A 16,189-nucleotide genomic window follows, 5' to 3' on the forward strand; every position below is an offset into this window, starting at 1 on the left:
AAACCATTCTTAACCACAGCATGTATTTTTTTTTGTGTTAGAAAGAAATTTCTCTACTTATGAAGATTAAAAATGATTTATTTCATTTAATGAAATTTAATATGTTCAATGATTAGTCAATGATTTTTGCTTTAGAAAATTATATTGTTTTATTTTATTTCAGGGTCCCAGCACACCCACTGATTGGAAGGAAATCGCTACAGCCTTTGAAAAAATTTGGAATCTGCCTCACTGTGTAGGTGCCCTCGATGGCAAACATGTAACCCTACAAGCCCCCATAAAATCTGGCAGTGACTATTTCAATTACAAATCTTTCTTCAGTGTGGTCCTGTTAGCATTGGTGGATGCAGAGTACAATTTCATTTTTGCTGACGCAGGGTGTCAAGGCAGAATATCGGATGGGGGGGTTTTCAAAACATGTAAACTGTACAATATGCTCACAGAAAATACAATGGGATTGCCATTAGCAGAAGAACTTCCTGGACGCAGTATGAAAGTTCCATACTTCGTTGTAGGTGACAGTGCATTTCCTCTAAGTGAAAACATCATGAAGCCCTATTCGGGAGAGCATCCAAAAGGTTCAGTCAAGAGGATTTTCAACTACAGACTGAGTAGAGCTCGCCGAGTTGTGGAAAATGCTTTCGGAATATCAAGCTCAGTATTTCGGGTACTGAGAAAACCAATGCTTCTGGAGCCGGAGAAGGCAGAGTTGATAATAATGTGCATCATCATGTTACATAATTATTTAAGGGCCAATTCAAAGAATTTATACACACCACCTGGCTCACTAGATCATGAAGAGAATGGTGTTTTAACTATAGGGTCGTGGAGGAACACCGAAGACATGACCTCTATGGTACCGCTGAAAAATACACCTAGAAGATCTTCAGCCTACTTCCACAAAATAAGAGATGAATTAGCTGACTATTGCATGAAAGAAGGGGCTCTGTCCTGGCAGAATTTATATTCATGAACATGGTCAAATCTTGACGACTATGGTAATAAAAATTATTAAACGAATGTGAAGGAATTATTTTGATGCAATTGTATGTCATTACACCAGCGGTTCTCAAATGGTGTTCGGTGGATCCCTTGGGGCTCTGTGTTGACTCCCAGGGACCCCTCGGCCACTCAAGGAAAATAAAAACCAAGTAAGTTTGAAAAAAATATTTTTAAAAATAAACACAAATCAGTATAAAATGGGCCCGAGGCAGGGTAGGGAATCATGTCTTTGAACACTCTTCGGTACAGTAGGGAAGTATTTAATCAACCCATGTTATTGTCCCTACTTGTATTTTAATGAAGTTTGGAACATATAAGTAAAGCTTTATTTTACTCATTGTATCTATTCTACTCCCTATCCTGTAAAAATCGGAACGCTTCATAAGCAAACCATCTGTTGACAAAAACGTCCGTGGTTCCTAGAAAAAAAATATATTCATGCAACATTTCAATGCCAGTTTATGTAAAAAAATATATTTGGGTGTGTACTCATTAATGTGTGCTGATCGGTTTAACAATCAACAGATTCAATATTACATCATTTCAATGTTTTTTGCAATTAATTTTGTTCAATCAACACACATTAATCGAGATAACAAAATAATTAGGGGTAAACGTTAAGAAATATTATCGAGAGACCATGTTTTACTTCAAGTTAGAACTATAGATAAATATATAGAAATTCTCAATACAAAAAAACCACCTACCTTTTCCTGTTCCTTTACTATTTTTTTCTCTGGCTTTTTCTCTACGGTAGGATGCCAGCAGGCTAATTATTTTCGACTTGCACTCATCTGCTGGTCGGCCCATGGTGCAGCTAATCTCTCGCCACGCATCCTCCTTCAAATTCTTGCGGAAATGATGTACATGGCGAGGATCCCATAATAATGTTTGGGATTTATACATTTCAATCAGCTGAAAACAATCTTCTTCGGTCCACGCCATATGATAAACGAATTTAATGACTATTAAAATGACGATAAATGACTATTAAAAATTACAAATTTATTAGGACTATAAATGGCTTTCGCGAAATAAGACGAGGAAAAAAAATTGAGGCTCTAGATAGGCTCAGAAGCACGTACAAACACGCACACCGATAATGACGCCGCCCAAACTAGAAGGAAGAATCCCTTTGTGTTCGTCGAAAAAACCGACTCCCAGTGGACCGGTTCAAACAGATCAAGAATGATTCGTTAATCGTTCGCAGACGACAGGTGTACATCTATTCACTCTGGTTCCTTATAAACGGAGCTCACAAACTGAACTTGATGTACAGTTCAGTTCGTGAGTCAACAAATAAGGAGGCATCAAAAACAAACAGCCTCCTAAGAAGCAGACGACAGGTAGACATGTATTCATTCCGGTTCCTTATAAAGGGAGCTCACAAACTGAGCTTGATGTGAAGTTCAGTTCGGGGGGGGGGGTACAGGAAAACACTGAGCTATAAATAAAGTTTACTTAAGCCGGGTTTTCCTAGGAATAGGTTTGTTGCGCAGCGTGAACCGAATTAGACTATTTCGCGCCAACAGAATCGTGTTACATAATCACGCTACGCGTTTGTGTTTTCCTAGCATGGCGCATCAGATCAGGGCGGCTATATAAAGTATATGGCTTTGGCATCAGCTACCTGCTACACTGTCGTCTGCATGCTCCGGTTTGAAGGGAAGGAAAAGAAAACACACAAGAGTGAAGAGAATATCGGCAAAACCGGCGGCGCACGACGCATTTGACTCCTCCAGAAGCAGTCGGCCAATCACGCCCGACGTAAAGCGCCGTCGTGAGCCGTATTACGCTCTGTAGGAAAACAGTCATGCTGATTTTCTTATTGGTGAGTAGACGGCGTGTCTCGCTGGACGAATCACGTTGCGCGCGGAACGGGAAACCTGCTCCTAGGAAAACCCGGCTTTATAGCTCAGTGAACTGAGTGCAGGAAAATAGGAGAAAAACGTAATCGATTGATCATCTCATCCCTTCGCAGCAAAGTCCGTAGATTTTTCGCTTGGAAGTTTTTTATTCTTTACTTTTGTATCTCCGGCATCGGTGATCAATACTCTCTCCTTTCTCCCTCAGTCGTGAACTGTGACTAATCCCCGATTTATGTCAATAATCGTTTTGGATGAGTAACACCTTCCCTAGTATAGGTTTTGCTGTGATGAGCTTGCGTTTCTTTAGTGATTAATTGACAGTGACTATGGTTTCGTCGTTGACAAAGAGCTTGCGAGTGAGCTGAATGGCTTTCCTCGAAAATCACTATTAGCATATGCTACAAAGAAAGAAAGACTTGGTGGTGGTGCATGTGAGTTGAGAAAAAAAAAGATCCGAGTATGAGCGTCGCAATACGCAACGTCGTCGAGGGATTTCCTGGAAATGGTGACTCATACTTTAGTTTGTTAAAAAAAAAAAATTATCTTTTCTCTTATTTATTCTCGAGAAATTTGTTTTTTTTAATATATCTTCTCTTGTGCATAAATATAGGGTGAAGGTGAACTGCGACTAACCCGTCAAGCAAAAGAGGGGGGGGGGGGGTTTGACAAAGAGCCCAACTGGAACATAAAACATATAGCAACCCTATCCTATTTTGAACCATTTTCGATTCAAGCCGGGTTTTCCCTAGGCGCATTAACCAAATAGGACCATTTCGTAATGACGGAAACATGTAACTTTAACACGCTAAACCAGGGTTTTCCTAACCTATGAGTCGCGACCCATATTTGGGTCATAGGGGGACTTCTAAGATGGAGGTTGTACAAATCCACTTGTAGTCAAAGATTCTTAAGCTATAGGTCAAGACACAAACTTGATTCGCACTTGCTACCGAGATGGGTGTCGTTCAAATCTACTTACATCCAGGGATTCTTCAGATATGGGTCACGACACAAACTTAATTTGCAAGGTCTTCGGAGAAGGGTCCTATTATTCCACTTACAGCCTGGGATTCTTGTCACGGCTCGAACTGTATTTGTACGAGCTTACGAAATGTTGACGTTCATATCCACTAACAGCCAGTGTCCCAAAGCAGAATATACCGAAATCTGCGCCGTGTGTCGTAGAACAATTAGGCATTACTGCAGAACAATCTGGAAACATTTTAGGAAAAAATTAAAAAAACACTATGGGGATTATTTTTAGCACAGAACATTTCCAGAGTCAGCCGAGGGTTCATTGCAGAACAATGTGAAACATTCAGTTTTGGGGAGCCAGTGATTCCTAAGCTATGTGCATCACAACCCAAACTTGATTCGCTGGGTGTTCTGAGAAGGATCGTACAAATTTATTTACAGCCAGGAGATTCTTCAGCTATGGGCCATGACAAATTTGATTCACAATGGCTTTTGAGATGAGTTGTACAAACCCACTTACAGCCAAGGATTCCTGAGCAATGGGTTATAACCCAAACTTGATTTGCAGGGACGTCCTTGAGGAGTCGTAATTCACTCAAAGTCCTGTTATAAATGCACTTTTTCCATCACTGGTTTCATTAATTTCAACACAGTCCCACGAGTCCCAGCGAAACTGATCTTATTGCTGATTTTGGATCGCAAATGGTCACGAACCCTTGAGCTATGCATTTTTGTTCTCCTAGTGTGGCGCATTATCTGTTCTGTCATCTACACATCCACATATTGCACAATAAAAGAGGGAGACAGAAAGAAAAAGAAAAAAAAACCAATAAAAGTAAGAGAAGATCTGTGGAACACGCTGTGCACTGGGAATTTGACTCCTCCAGAAGCCACCCAATCACGCTGGCTGTAAAGCGTGAGGCATGTCGCACTCTATAGGAAGACAGTCGTACCACTTTTCCTATTGGTGAGTGGACTGCATATTGCACTGGGCGATTGACATTTCACGCTTTCTGATGGAAAAAAGCCCAAATTTGTCAAGTTTCAGAAGGAGCTACACAAAATCTAAGCACATATTGGGAAAGAGCAGAAAAAATCCAAAACTGTGACATAATTTTCATCCGAATATCTGAATTTATTGGCAAGCTTCGAATGCTGAAAGATTGGCGAAGTTCAGAATTTAATTATCGCCAAATTCTGTAACCGCTAATTCTGCAGGCACCCTTCTTGGTACAACCGGCTAAATTTACCATAAAAAACTTGTCCATTTGACCAGCTTTCGAAAGAGCCTACAACAAACCATATCTGTGCTCTAGTTCAGGAGAAAATTCAGTTTTTGTTTGCAATACATCACTGAACACGGCGTTTGTCAAAGTAGACATTTTAGTAGATTTTAGCAACTATTCAATTTCTCGCTTTGCCAAGCTCTCAATGCTTGTAGCTCGCCATTGAATCTAAATATCCTGGAAGAGGTGGTGTTGCTTTATGGGATTGTTTTTTGCAAAATCAAATTGTTTCCTAAATCTGTAACTGTCCAAATTTTTGTCTAATATCTACTCTGATGAATGTAATGCAAATGTATTGCGAGAAAATGCTGAATTTCTCCTGAACTAAAATGCGGATATAGTTTGTTGTAAGCTCTTTTGAAAGCTGTGGAATAGACAAGTTCTTTTTTCTCAGTAAATTTGACAGATTTTAGTTAGAAGGGTGTTTGCAAAATTGGTGATTAGAGATTTTGGCGGCAATTCAATTCTGCACTTTTCAATTTTTCAGTACTTGTAGCTTGCCATTAAATGCATATATTCTGATGAAACCCAGGCCCGTAGCCAAAAATTTCATTGGGGGGGGGGGAACCCCCCGGCTATGGTCTTGGTGTCACCTTGTAGAATTTCTTCTGCTCTTTTAAAATATACTTTATTTGTGTGTAGGTCTTTCGGAAACTTCACAAGTTCAAATTTTTTTCAGACAGTGCATTTCCCTTTAGTGCGGAGCAGGTTTTCTGTGTCAAGTGAATCGCTCAGCGCAACACACCATTCACTCACCAGTAGGGAAAGCAATACGACTGTTTTCCTACAAAGCGTAACACGCCATGGTTTTACGTTGGACATGACAGGCCGGCTGCTTCTGGGGGAGTCAAATGTGCCTTGCATTACACCGATCTTCTGTTCACTTTTGTTGTGTTTTCTTTCCCATTTCTTTCGGTCTCCCTTTTTTTATTATACAAAATGTGAAAAATACATAGACATGCAGGCGACAGAACAGATGATGCGCCATGCTAGGACAAATGTGTAGCAGGATAAAGTTACAAGTTTCTGCCAATGTGGGAAATGGTCCTATTCAGTTGACATGCTGCAGAAGAACCTGCTCCTAGAAAAGCCCACCTTAAGATAGGACAGGGTTGCTATCGTGTTTGATGTTCCATGTGGGCTCCTATGTCTCCCCACCCCCTTACGCTTAGCGAATTAGTTGCAGTTCAGTTTGTACAGTTATATTACTCCAGAAAGTAAGCTAATACTTCCTGGAGTAATGTATAACATTTTTAAAGGGATTTGTGACCAGATCTACACAGCATTTTGGAATCACTGGTGATTTTACAGAAGAGTATTTATGGAGGGAGCGTTAGCAATTGTATGTCCCCCACCATCAATCAGTGGTCATGTCTGTCTGTCCGTCCACAAAGTCGAATGTTTTGTATTGTTCTGCAACGAGCCCTCAGCTGACTGGACTGGAAATGTTCAGCAGTAAAAACCACCATTTCTACACTTTTCTTAAAATTCTTCCAGATTGTTCTGCACAGCACCACTGATTGTTCTGCGACCGTACGTTGCTGATTTTAGCATATTCTGCTTTGGGGGCTCCATGTTAAAATGTTGACTAGATCTGGTGATTTGTACGTGTGTAAGAATTTGATAAAATTACATGATACATATTCGGTAAGTAGTTGGTCAGCTGAGTTGAGGTGTCTTAGTTTTGCCAAATTTTTACTTATGTCGCAAAAAAGTGGAAATAAATTTTTTTATTAGGACGTTTTCATTTTGGAGAATCTCTCGTGATTTCCCCCCCCCCCTCCAGTTCACAGTTTGGGAACCACTGGTCTAGATTCTAGAACATTTCCTCCTCTGTTTTCTTAAACTTTCCATCTTGAATTGATATTCTAGCAAAACTTAGATGATACTTACTGGGGGGACTCTCGGGTACAGGTTTTGGACATCTTTTGTATTATCGCCCTGATGAATCAACATTTTTTAGTAAAACATTGCACCTCTAGACAGGAGTAGTTTTCCAAATCTATGTTTTTGTGGAAGGACAACTGTTTTGCAACTTATTAGAAAAGAGAAAAACTAATGCAAAGTTGTACCCAAGCCACCGAAATGAAAGTCAGTGTGGGGTGACTAGTAGCTTTTTTCTTAATTGATACTAATATTTCAAAGAAACTACAAGCAGATCAGAAAATGATCGAGATCTATAATCTGCCAAAGAACTGTCTGGAAGTGACACTTGATTTTTTTTTTTGTCTTTGGTGTTTTTGTTAGCCCTTTTGTCAAGTTGGTGGTGGTTTTAAGCTGGTACAATAATATCGGTGATATAACTGCTTACATTAATTGTTTGCAATGTCATGATTTTCTTGTAGATATCATCACAAAAACAGGACCCTACAAAAAATGTCTTGACAATACCCCATCATGTACAACTTTAGATTACGAGTAACTCTGCGAGTGTTTAGTGAGACAGACGAGCAAAAATTTCAAACAAATTATGACTTGAGTAATGAGCAATGTCTCTCGATACCAGTGAAAACCTTCGAGTTGTTGGTCTAGCCTGATCAAAATTAAGCTATTTCCTCTCACTACAGACGAGGTCATTTTAAGGAGTTCAGGGGATGCCCCCACCCCAAGCATTTTTCTATCCTCTTTTTATTTTAATTAAAGAACAAATGGGAAAAATTTGCGTGCATTTGCGTATTAACAGATCCCTTCACTAGTTTAGGAGTTAGCATTGATTTTCAACATTTGTTCATAAACCTTTCACCCTCCTCAGCACACAACCCCCTTTCACACTTTTTTCCCTGAAAGCTTTTGGCATGCATTTATTCCCCTTTGCTTTCAACAGCCTTTTCTTTCAGTAAAATGTTTGATAAGGAGGGTGTTACGCACATTTCAACAATATTTACTCATGTTTGTTTTCCATTTCTGTCGATAGATGGCGACTCTAACCATTTGTGTGAGCTTTTAATTAGTTGAGAAGTCATGGAGTATTAATATAAGCTCGATTTGCTGGAAGCATAGGTGCGAAAACCTGGGGGCGCTGAGACCCTTTGAGGCCTCCCACCTGACATAATTTTTGTAAGGGGGCTGATCCTTCCCTCCAATAATTTCTGAAAAATAATGCAGTGCACCTTCTTTCTCCCGTCTACGCTCTTGAGTCCAGTATATACGGGACGACCAGCAATTTTCAGTCTCCCTAATATTTTTTCATGCAGCGCCTCTGACTGGAAGATTTGATATACAGTATAATAAAAAAAACATACAGAGCACACCATAGGCTGACGCAGAATTTTTCCAAGTGGTGGGGGGGGGGGGAAGTCCTCGTTTTTGCCTGCAAAATAACACTAATCTCGGCTTGGGGGGAAGTTAGAACCCCGACCCCCCTTTTTTGCGTACGCCAATGCAGAGGCCTTTTACCTTTGGTGGGTGGAGCACAGTTTTGAAGCTGTTTATATGACTGAGGTTCAAGGTCGTAACTAGGATTTTGGGGGTTATGATTTCGCCGCCCCCACCACTGTAGAATTCGATTATTTAATAACGGTATTTTTTTTTAATTTTCTAAACTTTGCCGCCCGCCATGGCCGTCTTAAGAATAAAATGGGGCACCCCTCAGCAAAGTGAGTTTTCTGACGCTTCTACCTAGCTATAAATGCCTGCCTACCAGTGTGCTCACTCACTCTCAAAAATGTCAACCAGGTATAATTTTGAGGTGCCCGGGTTGGCCCATGCATTAAGACGGCACTGACGCTCGTGGCGGTTGCCCCCTCCCTACTAGTTCCGGCCCTGCTCAGGTTGCCCACTGTTTCCAATTTATTTCCTTTCCAGTAGAGTTAACGCCCCCTCCCCGGAGCGGACAAATGATTTTACACAAATTTATTTCGTCACTAAAAGTTTTTTTTCGCTCTACATTCGTGATTTGGTGCCCCACCCCCTCTAGACGATGCCCCCGTACCGCCGCATAGCCGTTATTACAGTGTCAAATGTGGCCCGCATTTTGCCTGAGGTTGAAGGCAGCTGCGTATATATCCGAGGTGTGGGGCTGGGAGTCAACATTTACATAGGTACAGTGAAACCCTTCTCTTGCAGACACCAGCGGGAGAAAAAAAAAGTCCGTAAAACAGGGGTGACCGCATCTGAAGGGGTTTTAATTGAAGAGCTTTGAAAAACGCGTTATTATATTTTGGCCGTAAAAGAGTAGGGTGGCAATTAATAGGGGTCTCACTATCAAATGTTAAGTGGAAAATTACGTTACATGAATTTATCGAATAGGCTGCAGAGAGCTTTGTAGTGGCCGCAGGAGCCAAAAAAAAAAAATCGAGTTTTTAAACTGTTATACGCCATGGCCTTTATTACGAGGAAATCGGGGTACCGGGGCGGGCAATTAATATTTTATTTAAAAAAAATGTAAACAAATTTTTGTTTTCTGTGAAGATCAATCGTACTTGATGTGATGGCCGGTCGGGTATACCGAAAGCAAAGTCGTAATTACGCTCGTGAATTATGGCGATCAGTTGCTTCCCGGTTTCGAGTGAATGAATGATTTATACCCCGCGTTGGTCTCCTACCAACGAGCAGCAACACTTTTAATGTGTTTTGTGTTTGTTGTGTGTAAAAGAATTCTTTTTTTTTTTTTTTGCACATGGAGCGGCGATCATTTCCCAACAGGAAGTCCGCGCTGTACGTGTGCATGTTGTCCTAATCGCTCTCTCTACGAATAGAAACACTTCTGCAGAGGATTTTGTGTGTCCGTGAACTTATATTTTTTCTCGTGTGGTTCCAGATGCTTCAAGCAGTTAAGCTATGCACGAGTATGACCAGCTGATTACCTGTGAGTTCGTTTTCTGATTGTTAAGTCTTGATTAACCTTTTAGGGCGACTGCCTGCCTTTAAATGAACAATTTCGCAAAAATTTCTGAAATTGTTTTCATTTGTTCAATAAAAGTACAGTTAGGATCCAAAACTGTTTCTTTTTCATCTCTACAATAACTAGAAATAAAGTTATTGCCAAGTAACTCTTTATAAGCGGCAATTAGAAATCACTAAACCCCCTTCTCTCAAAATGCCATATCATTTTTAATTCAGTAGGCTTTCTTCCGATTTTCTGCAGGTGCAAACTAAGGGGTTTAGGGAAAAGGTTTCCATTGAAAAATCATCATTTTTACAAAATATCTGGGCTTGTCAATGCTAAAACATGAGGCTTTTATGGAGGCGAGATATCTCGTCATTGCCGCTTAAAGGGTTAAACGGAACGAATTTAATGCTCTTAATCTGAAAATGAATTTTTTTTAATTGCTTTTCTGAAGTTTTGTGTTTTTTGCTTATTCACTTCAAAAAAAACTCATTTTCCCAGGCATTTTTCAAAACATCCCCATGAAATATCTCCTCCCACTGTATTTTAAACAGCTCTGGCTGTGCAATGAATTGAAAACTAAGCGATTTGTTTGGAACTTTTTGATTTACATGCTTTTGAATTCAGAGTATCAAATATTTTTTACGAAAAATGGTTATTTTTTCACGGTAAACAATGGTTTGCAAATTTTTATGCAGTCAAACCTGGCTAAACGATACCATATATATAACGATAAATCCCTCTACAACGATATTTTTTCGTTGTCCGTAGAGTTTCTATTCTTACATCAAGGTTTCAGTGTATTCAGTAAACCCACTCACATCAAGGGATTCTTGACCTATGAGTCACGACCCAAAACTGATTCGGGAATTGGGGGGGGGGGGCTTCCCAGATGAATCGTACAAATACACTTACAGCCCCGTTACAAATGCACTTATTGCGTCGCCGGTTTCGCATACTTCGAAAAACTAAACAGCTCCGTGGGTCGCGAAGCTGATCTTACTGTTGATTTTGGGTCGCGGCTGAAAGAGGCTAAGAACCCCGGATCTAGGACGCCTACAGAAATCCGTTGGAGAATTTTTGGGACATCACGAAAACAAGGAAAGTCCCGCGTGGGAAACCAGAAAAAAAAAAAGAAAAGATTCAGACATTTTTTCCATTCCAAAACACCTCGAGGGAGTTTCTCGTCAAGCGCCGCAGAAGAAATATAAATCTTAGAAAATCCCACACCGAGATGGCCCTGGAGCAAAGAAGTAGTCGAGTTGATTCTTCGACAGTGGCGTAATAATAATGCGAGACGCTGGGCTTATCTGTGATGTCCATCTTCTTTCTTCATCATCCACCACGCTTCAGTGGTTCGAATAATAATAATGGCCAATCTCGAGACTGGACCGGACCCGCGTTATCTTAGCGTCTCATCTCGGTTTGCACGCGAAGAATGATGTCATGCTGTTTTTCCGATTCCTCTGTAGACACTGGACTGGATGTTATTCGAATGAATAATGATGGTGGTGGTAACAAAAGTGAGAGAGAGACACTAGACTTTTGGTGACTGGGATTCCATTAATTACGAAGGGTTTTGCGTGTCTCGTCCCGATTGGATTTATTATTATTGAATTGTCGAGAAATGAGACGACACGAATGTCGCGTGCCGAAGTTTTCTTGAACCGGAGGGGGGGGGGGCTGTTGTGAAGAAAGTGTCTCAAGGTTGCAGTATATTCGGCTCCCCTGCAAGCCGATCTGCCCGTTAAAAATGTCTGGAAGAGATGTCGGCAACGGGATTAGTCCGGTGCCCTGGCGCTCATTCCTTCATTCAGTATAACCGCCCCCAAAAGGTATGGCTACCTGACCTTGCAGCCCGGCCAGGTGACAGACGCGGATTTATGGTATTTCCGCCTGTGGGCTGCTCAAATTTTGCCGCTCTTCCATTCTGGTCCAATTATCTTTTTTTTTTTTATTTTTTTTTTTATTAATAATTCAAAACAGCACACATAAATACATGGACACAGATATACAAAATAAAATAAAGACAACAGAACAAAAAACAAAACATACACTATGCAGCTCTTAGGGACCCATTTGGTCCGTCCTAGAGCTTAATAAATATTATATATAATAAACGGCACGCTCGATTTATATTTATTTCATTTCTTCACTACTCATTCTTCAAATTTGCCGCCCTGGGTTATATCCCACTTGGCCACCGTCCCCGCAAATACACCTCTGTCTCCAAGTCACTTTATTAATCACTCCCATGCCTGAACACTTTCTTCGTCATTTTTTGGCTACTCCTTTGGTCGTTCACTGATCTGGTTCCTCGTCGTCACTCTTTTGGTCGTTCACTGATCTGGTTCCTCGTCGTCACTCTTTTGGTCTCTCACTGATCTCATACTGTTTTGGTCACACATGCAGGCATGCTTTTTTATCCGAGGATATCCCTCTCCGCTATCCATACGTAGGTTTTTAGAATTTTCTCTCTTTCCAAAATAAATCTTCGCATCAGCCAGCTACTAAAAAACTTCGTATGGATAGCGGAGAGTCACATCATCCTCGGATAAGTCGCCATCTAGTGGCAGTGTCAACAATTGTGAGCTTTATCCCGAATTAGGTCCGACGTCCATGTATGGCCCCGTTCAGTGCACACGAGCTCTAAGGAAAGATTGAGATATTCGTTGCCTTTGTAGTCTAGTGGTCTAGGTCAGTGGTTCTCAACCTGGGGCCATATGGCCCCCTTGCGGTCCTTGGATATTCTAGGGGGGCCACAGGAGAAAATCGGAAGAAATTTGGTCCACGACAGGTGGTAAGGGGGTAGGTAAGGTGGTAAGGTAAGAGAGAGCTGTGAAGAGAAAAGCTTTAAAAGTGAAACATGGTTGGAAAATATTACTACTTTCACAGAATCCATTAGATCCGTCCATAGAACCAGGGGCATAAACCCTTGGGGTCTATGTGGGCATGACCCGGGTCTTCATGTGGAGGGAAGGGAATGCACTATATGGGATCTGGTACTATGATTTTCATATGTAAGCTGAAATTTCCAGCTAAGTATGGAGGTCCGCCAGAGCAACGGTTGATGTGGTGGGAGGGTCGATTTATCGTGTAGGTTCGTTGGATCGTCCCGTATTTCACACAGACCGTTTTTTACCACATAATTTCACTCCTGGGAGGGATGATAATCCACCATTTTTGAATCCGTGTCTATTCCCCGCCGGAGCAGTTGAATTTTCTGTCTTTCCAAAAATTCATCTTCGCAACAGCCAGTTGTTGAAATATTCCGTATGCTTTTTTTAGTTGCTCACATGCTTACACATTTTTTTAGTTGCTCACATGCTCACACATTTTTTTAGTTGCTCACATGCTTACACATTTTTTTAGTTGCTCACATGCTTACACATTTTTTTAGTTGCTCACATGCTTACACATTTTTTTAGTTGCTCACATGCTTACACATTTTTTTAGTTGCTCACATGCTTACACATTTTCTTAGTCACTCTTTTGCTCACCCACTGACCTAATTCCTCGCTCTCTAAGCAGAGGGGGATTTATGGTTTTACCGCTTGTGACCTATTAAAATTTTGCTGCCCTTCTCCCATTCTACTAATTTTCTTGCCCACCCATTCTTCAAATTCGCCGCCTCTACGAACTCGTTGCCGCAGGCTAAGTGCCCCCCCCCCCCGTAAATACGCGTCATGTGCATATACAGTCGTGTTAACGACAGGCTAATGCACATTATATGCTAATGACAGTATGGTATATGCAGGCTAATGACAGTATATGCACATGAAAGGTGTCGTTCATCTGAGCGAATATCATATCATTGCTGCTTTTTTCAATAAATATGAAGATGATTACTCCAGCATAAGTTTCTTAAAAATAAGTTTCAACAATGAAATTCTAGCTCCTAAAATACGGGCTCAGTTGACTTTCGTTTCCGAGTTCTGTAAGAAAATTATGTTAATTGACAATTTGAAAGGATCAAACTTTCCATTCGCACGTGTTTTGTGGGGTAAGTTAGTACATTTGAAAGCTTTTTTGGGCTCTAATTTCAAGGGCATTTTTACGGGAAAAAAATTGACAAATGAGTACAGTAGAGTCTCGCTTATCCGACATAAACGGGCCGGCAGAACGTCGGATAATACGGAGGTGTTAAGGAAAAGCCTATTAAACGTCAAATTATGTTATAATTTTGCACATTACGAACCTAATAATCATGTTTACAGCAAAACAACAGAAACAATTTAATGAGAAAATGAACTTACAGTTACAGAATATTTTGAAGTTTAATACAGTAATTAAAAAAGTTCAGTCCTGTGATGATTTAGAAACATTTTTGATTGTAGTCTGCTCTTCTGACGAGTGCCGTTTCTTCGCTGCCAAATCTCGACATCTTTGCAGCATCATTATGCCGATTCTTGTAGCTTCTTGTTGCTCATTGTATGTAATTGCAGTTTCTAGAGCCTTAAGTTCGTCTTTATGTGAAATTCTGAAAACTCAACAGTTGGTGCTTGATTATTTTTTTTTGCGGTGGGACGTCGGATAAACGAGACTCTATTGTATGTTGGAATTGATGAACGGCATGGTATTCTGCTGAAGACACAGGGCCAGAAGAGAGTTAAAATAAATTGACTTTACACATGACATCCAACCAATGTCGTCTTCATGCATGGGTCCGACCGAGCACGGCCAGAAACCTCAAGTGCAGAGGGGCTTCATGAAAATGAGATCTGGTTCAAATTATCGAGAGTAAGCATTTCTAGCAAGGTGGGGGAGGGGGGCTCAGAAAAATCATTTTAGCCGAGGACCTATGATATGCTATATTTCTTGGCTTCTATTGGCGTTCAAAATATCAATATTTGCATTTTTGTCAGTGACCCATAATTTTGCTTCACTTTTTTAAAATATTTTTGTGCATATTTAAATTGGCATATTTTTTCAAACATTTTTAAAAGTATTCCCCCCCCCCCGGGCCCTTTCCTTGCTAGACAGGTTTTCCCGTATCTCCTTTTTTTTGGGGGGGGGGCCCCCCGATGAGTTTTTGAAGAGCCTGAAGGTACTGATCCTGGATGTGTGGAGGCTCTGCTGTGCGTGGTATCATTTATTCGGGGTCAGTGGGTCGGGTCTCCACTTTCAGCGAAACTCGAAAACTAACTTTTCTATGGCTGACCAGTACGAGTGGGTGGACATTGTCCTTCTTGGACGAATCCGTGACCATTTAGAATTGTGTCAGTGGTAGATGCCACTCTCACACTTGTTGCCTAACCATCGAATCGGGCATCTTTTTCTTCTGCCACCTCTTGCTTCCTCACCAGCGACTAGGGATTTTTCCCACGCTTCCCAGACATCTACCTGCCATATTCCGCACACATCCCTTTGCCGGCCGGTGGTGTTGGACACTCGTGGGAGCCCCGAAATTAAATCATCGGACATGATTCGGTCCCACAGTAAATATACAGAAACATTTGCCTCATTATATAAAAAAAAAAAAAAGTCGTAACTACATCCGGTGGCTTTATGTATAACCGGTCGGCGACGACGACGGCCATCACCACCACCATCGAATTAAGCATGATGGTTGAGCTTGCACGAACATACACACGTCTGTCTGTCCGTCCCCACGGACCTTATTTGACCCTTTCTGAGACACCTTTGACTTCTCTCTCTCTCTGACCGAGGTAAAGCGAGAGAGGAAAGGAAACCCCTTTCGCTACCCGGGTTCGAACCCGTCCTCCCCAATCTTATCTCGCGACTCCATGGGAATAACCTTGCTGCGGCATGTTGGAAAGTTTATTGTTTTTTTTTTTCCATGACCAGTGGAGCGCATCCCTGGCGATGTAGTACGGTAATAAAGAGCGAGAATCTTCACGTGAGGAGAGAGGGAGGGAGAGAGAGTATAGACAATGGCGATTCATTATTATTATTATTGTCATTATTTCCTCTTTCGTGTCCTTGTAAAAACAAGTATCTTGTACAATGTATGGCCATATATTTATGATGACGGCGCATTTATTCCGCGGGTTTCGGTCGCGTGAGAACAGGTTGAGTTACGAGTTGTTTTTTTTTCTTCTTTTCCCATCTGTTGTTTTTATTTGCTTCTGTTGTTGATCAGGTTGATTGTCGAGCAGTGGATTTTTTCCCCCTTCATTTCTGTGGATTTCCAGGGTGTCCCATAAATTCTTATAAATTGTTAAAATATTGTAACCATATGCTTGGTTGCAGCCAGGGCAAGCACGCAT

The 16,189-nt window shown here is 41.1% G+C and overlaps 1 protein-coding gene across 4 annotated transcripts in view; it reads left to right on the forward strand.

Moving 5' to 3' along the window:
• Nucleotides 1-3,080: 3,080 nt before the first annotated feature.
• step (cytohesin steppke) overlaps nt 3,081-16,189 on the forward strand; it is a 63,824-nt gene continuing 50,715 nt past the window's right edge. For 2 of the 4 annotated variants that reach the window (XM_089248760.1, XM_089248764.1), the window contains exon 1: nt 3,081-3,375. In XM_089248760.1, coding sequence (XP_089104886.1) covers nt 3,330-3,375 — 46 coding nt within the window. In that variant the 5' untranslated portion in view covers nt 3,081-3,329. Of the gene's footprint in view, nt 3,376-9,874; nt 9,939-16,189 lie in introns of those variants that run through there. The other 2 variants (XM_089248761.1, XM_089248762.1) reach the window with 2 other exon arrangements.

Source organism: Pholcus phalangioides, unplaced genomic scaffold, assembly GCF_987345545.1.
Source record: "Pholcus phalangioides strain wild (caught in Gottingen) unplaced genomic scaffold, Ppha-v1.0 ptg000020l_1, whole genome shotgun sequence".
Taxonomy (NCBI): domain Eukaryota; kingdom Metazoa; phylum Arthropoda; class Arachnida; order Araneae; family Pholcidae; genus Pholcus; species Pholcus phalangioides.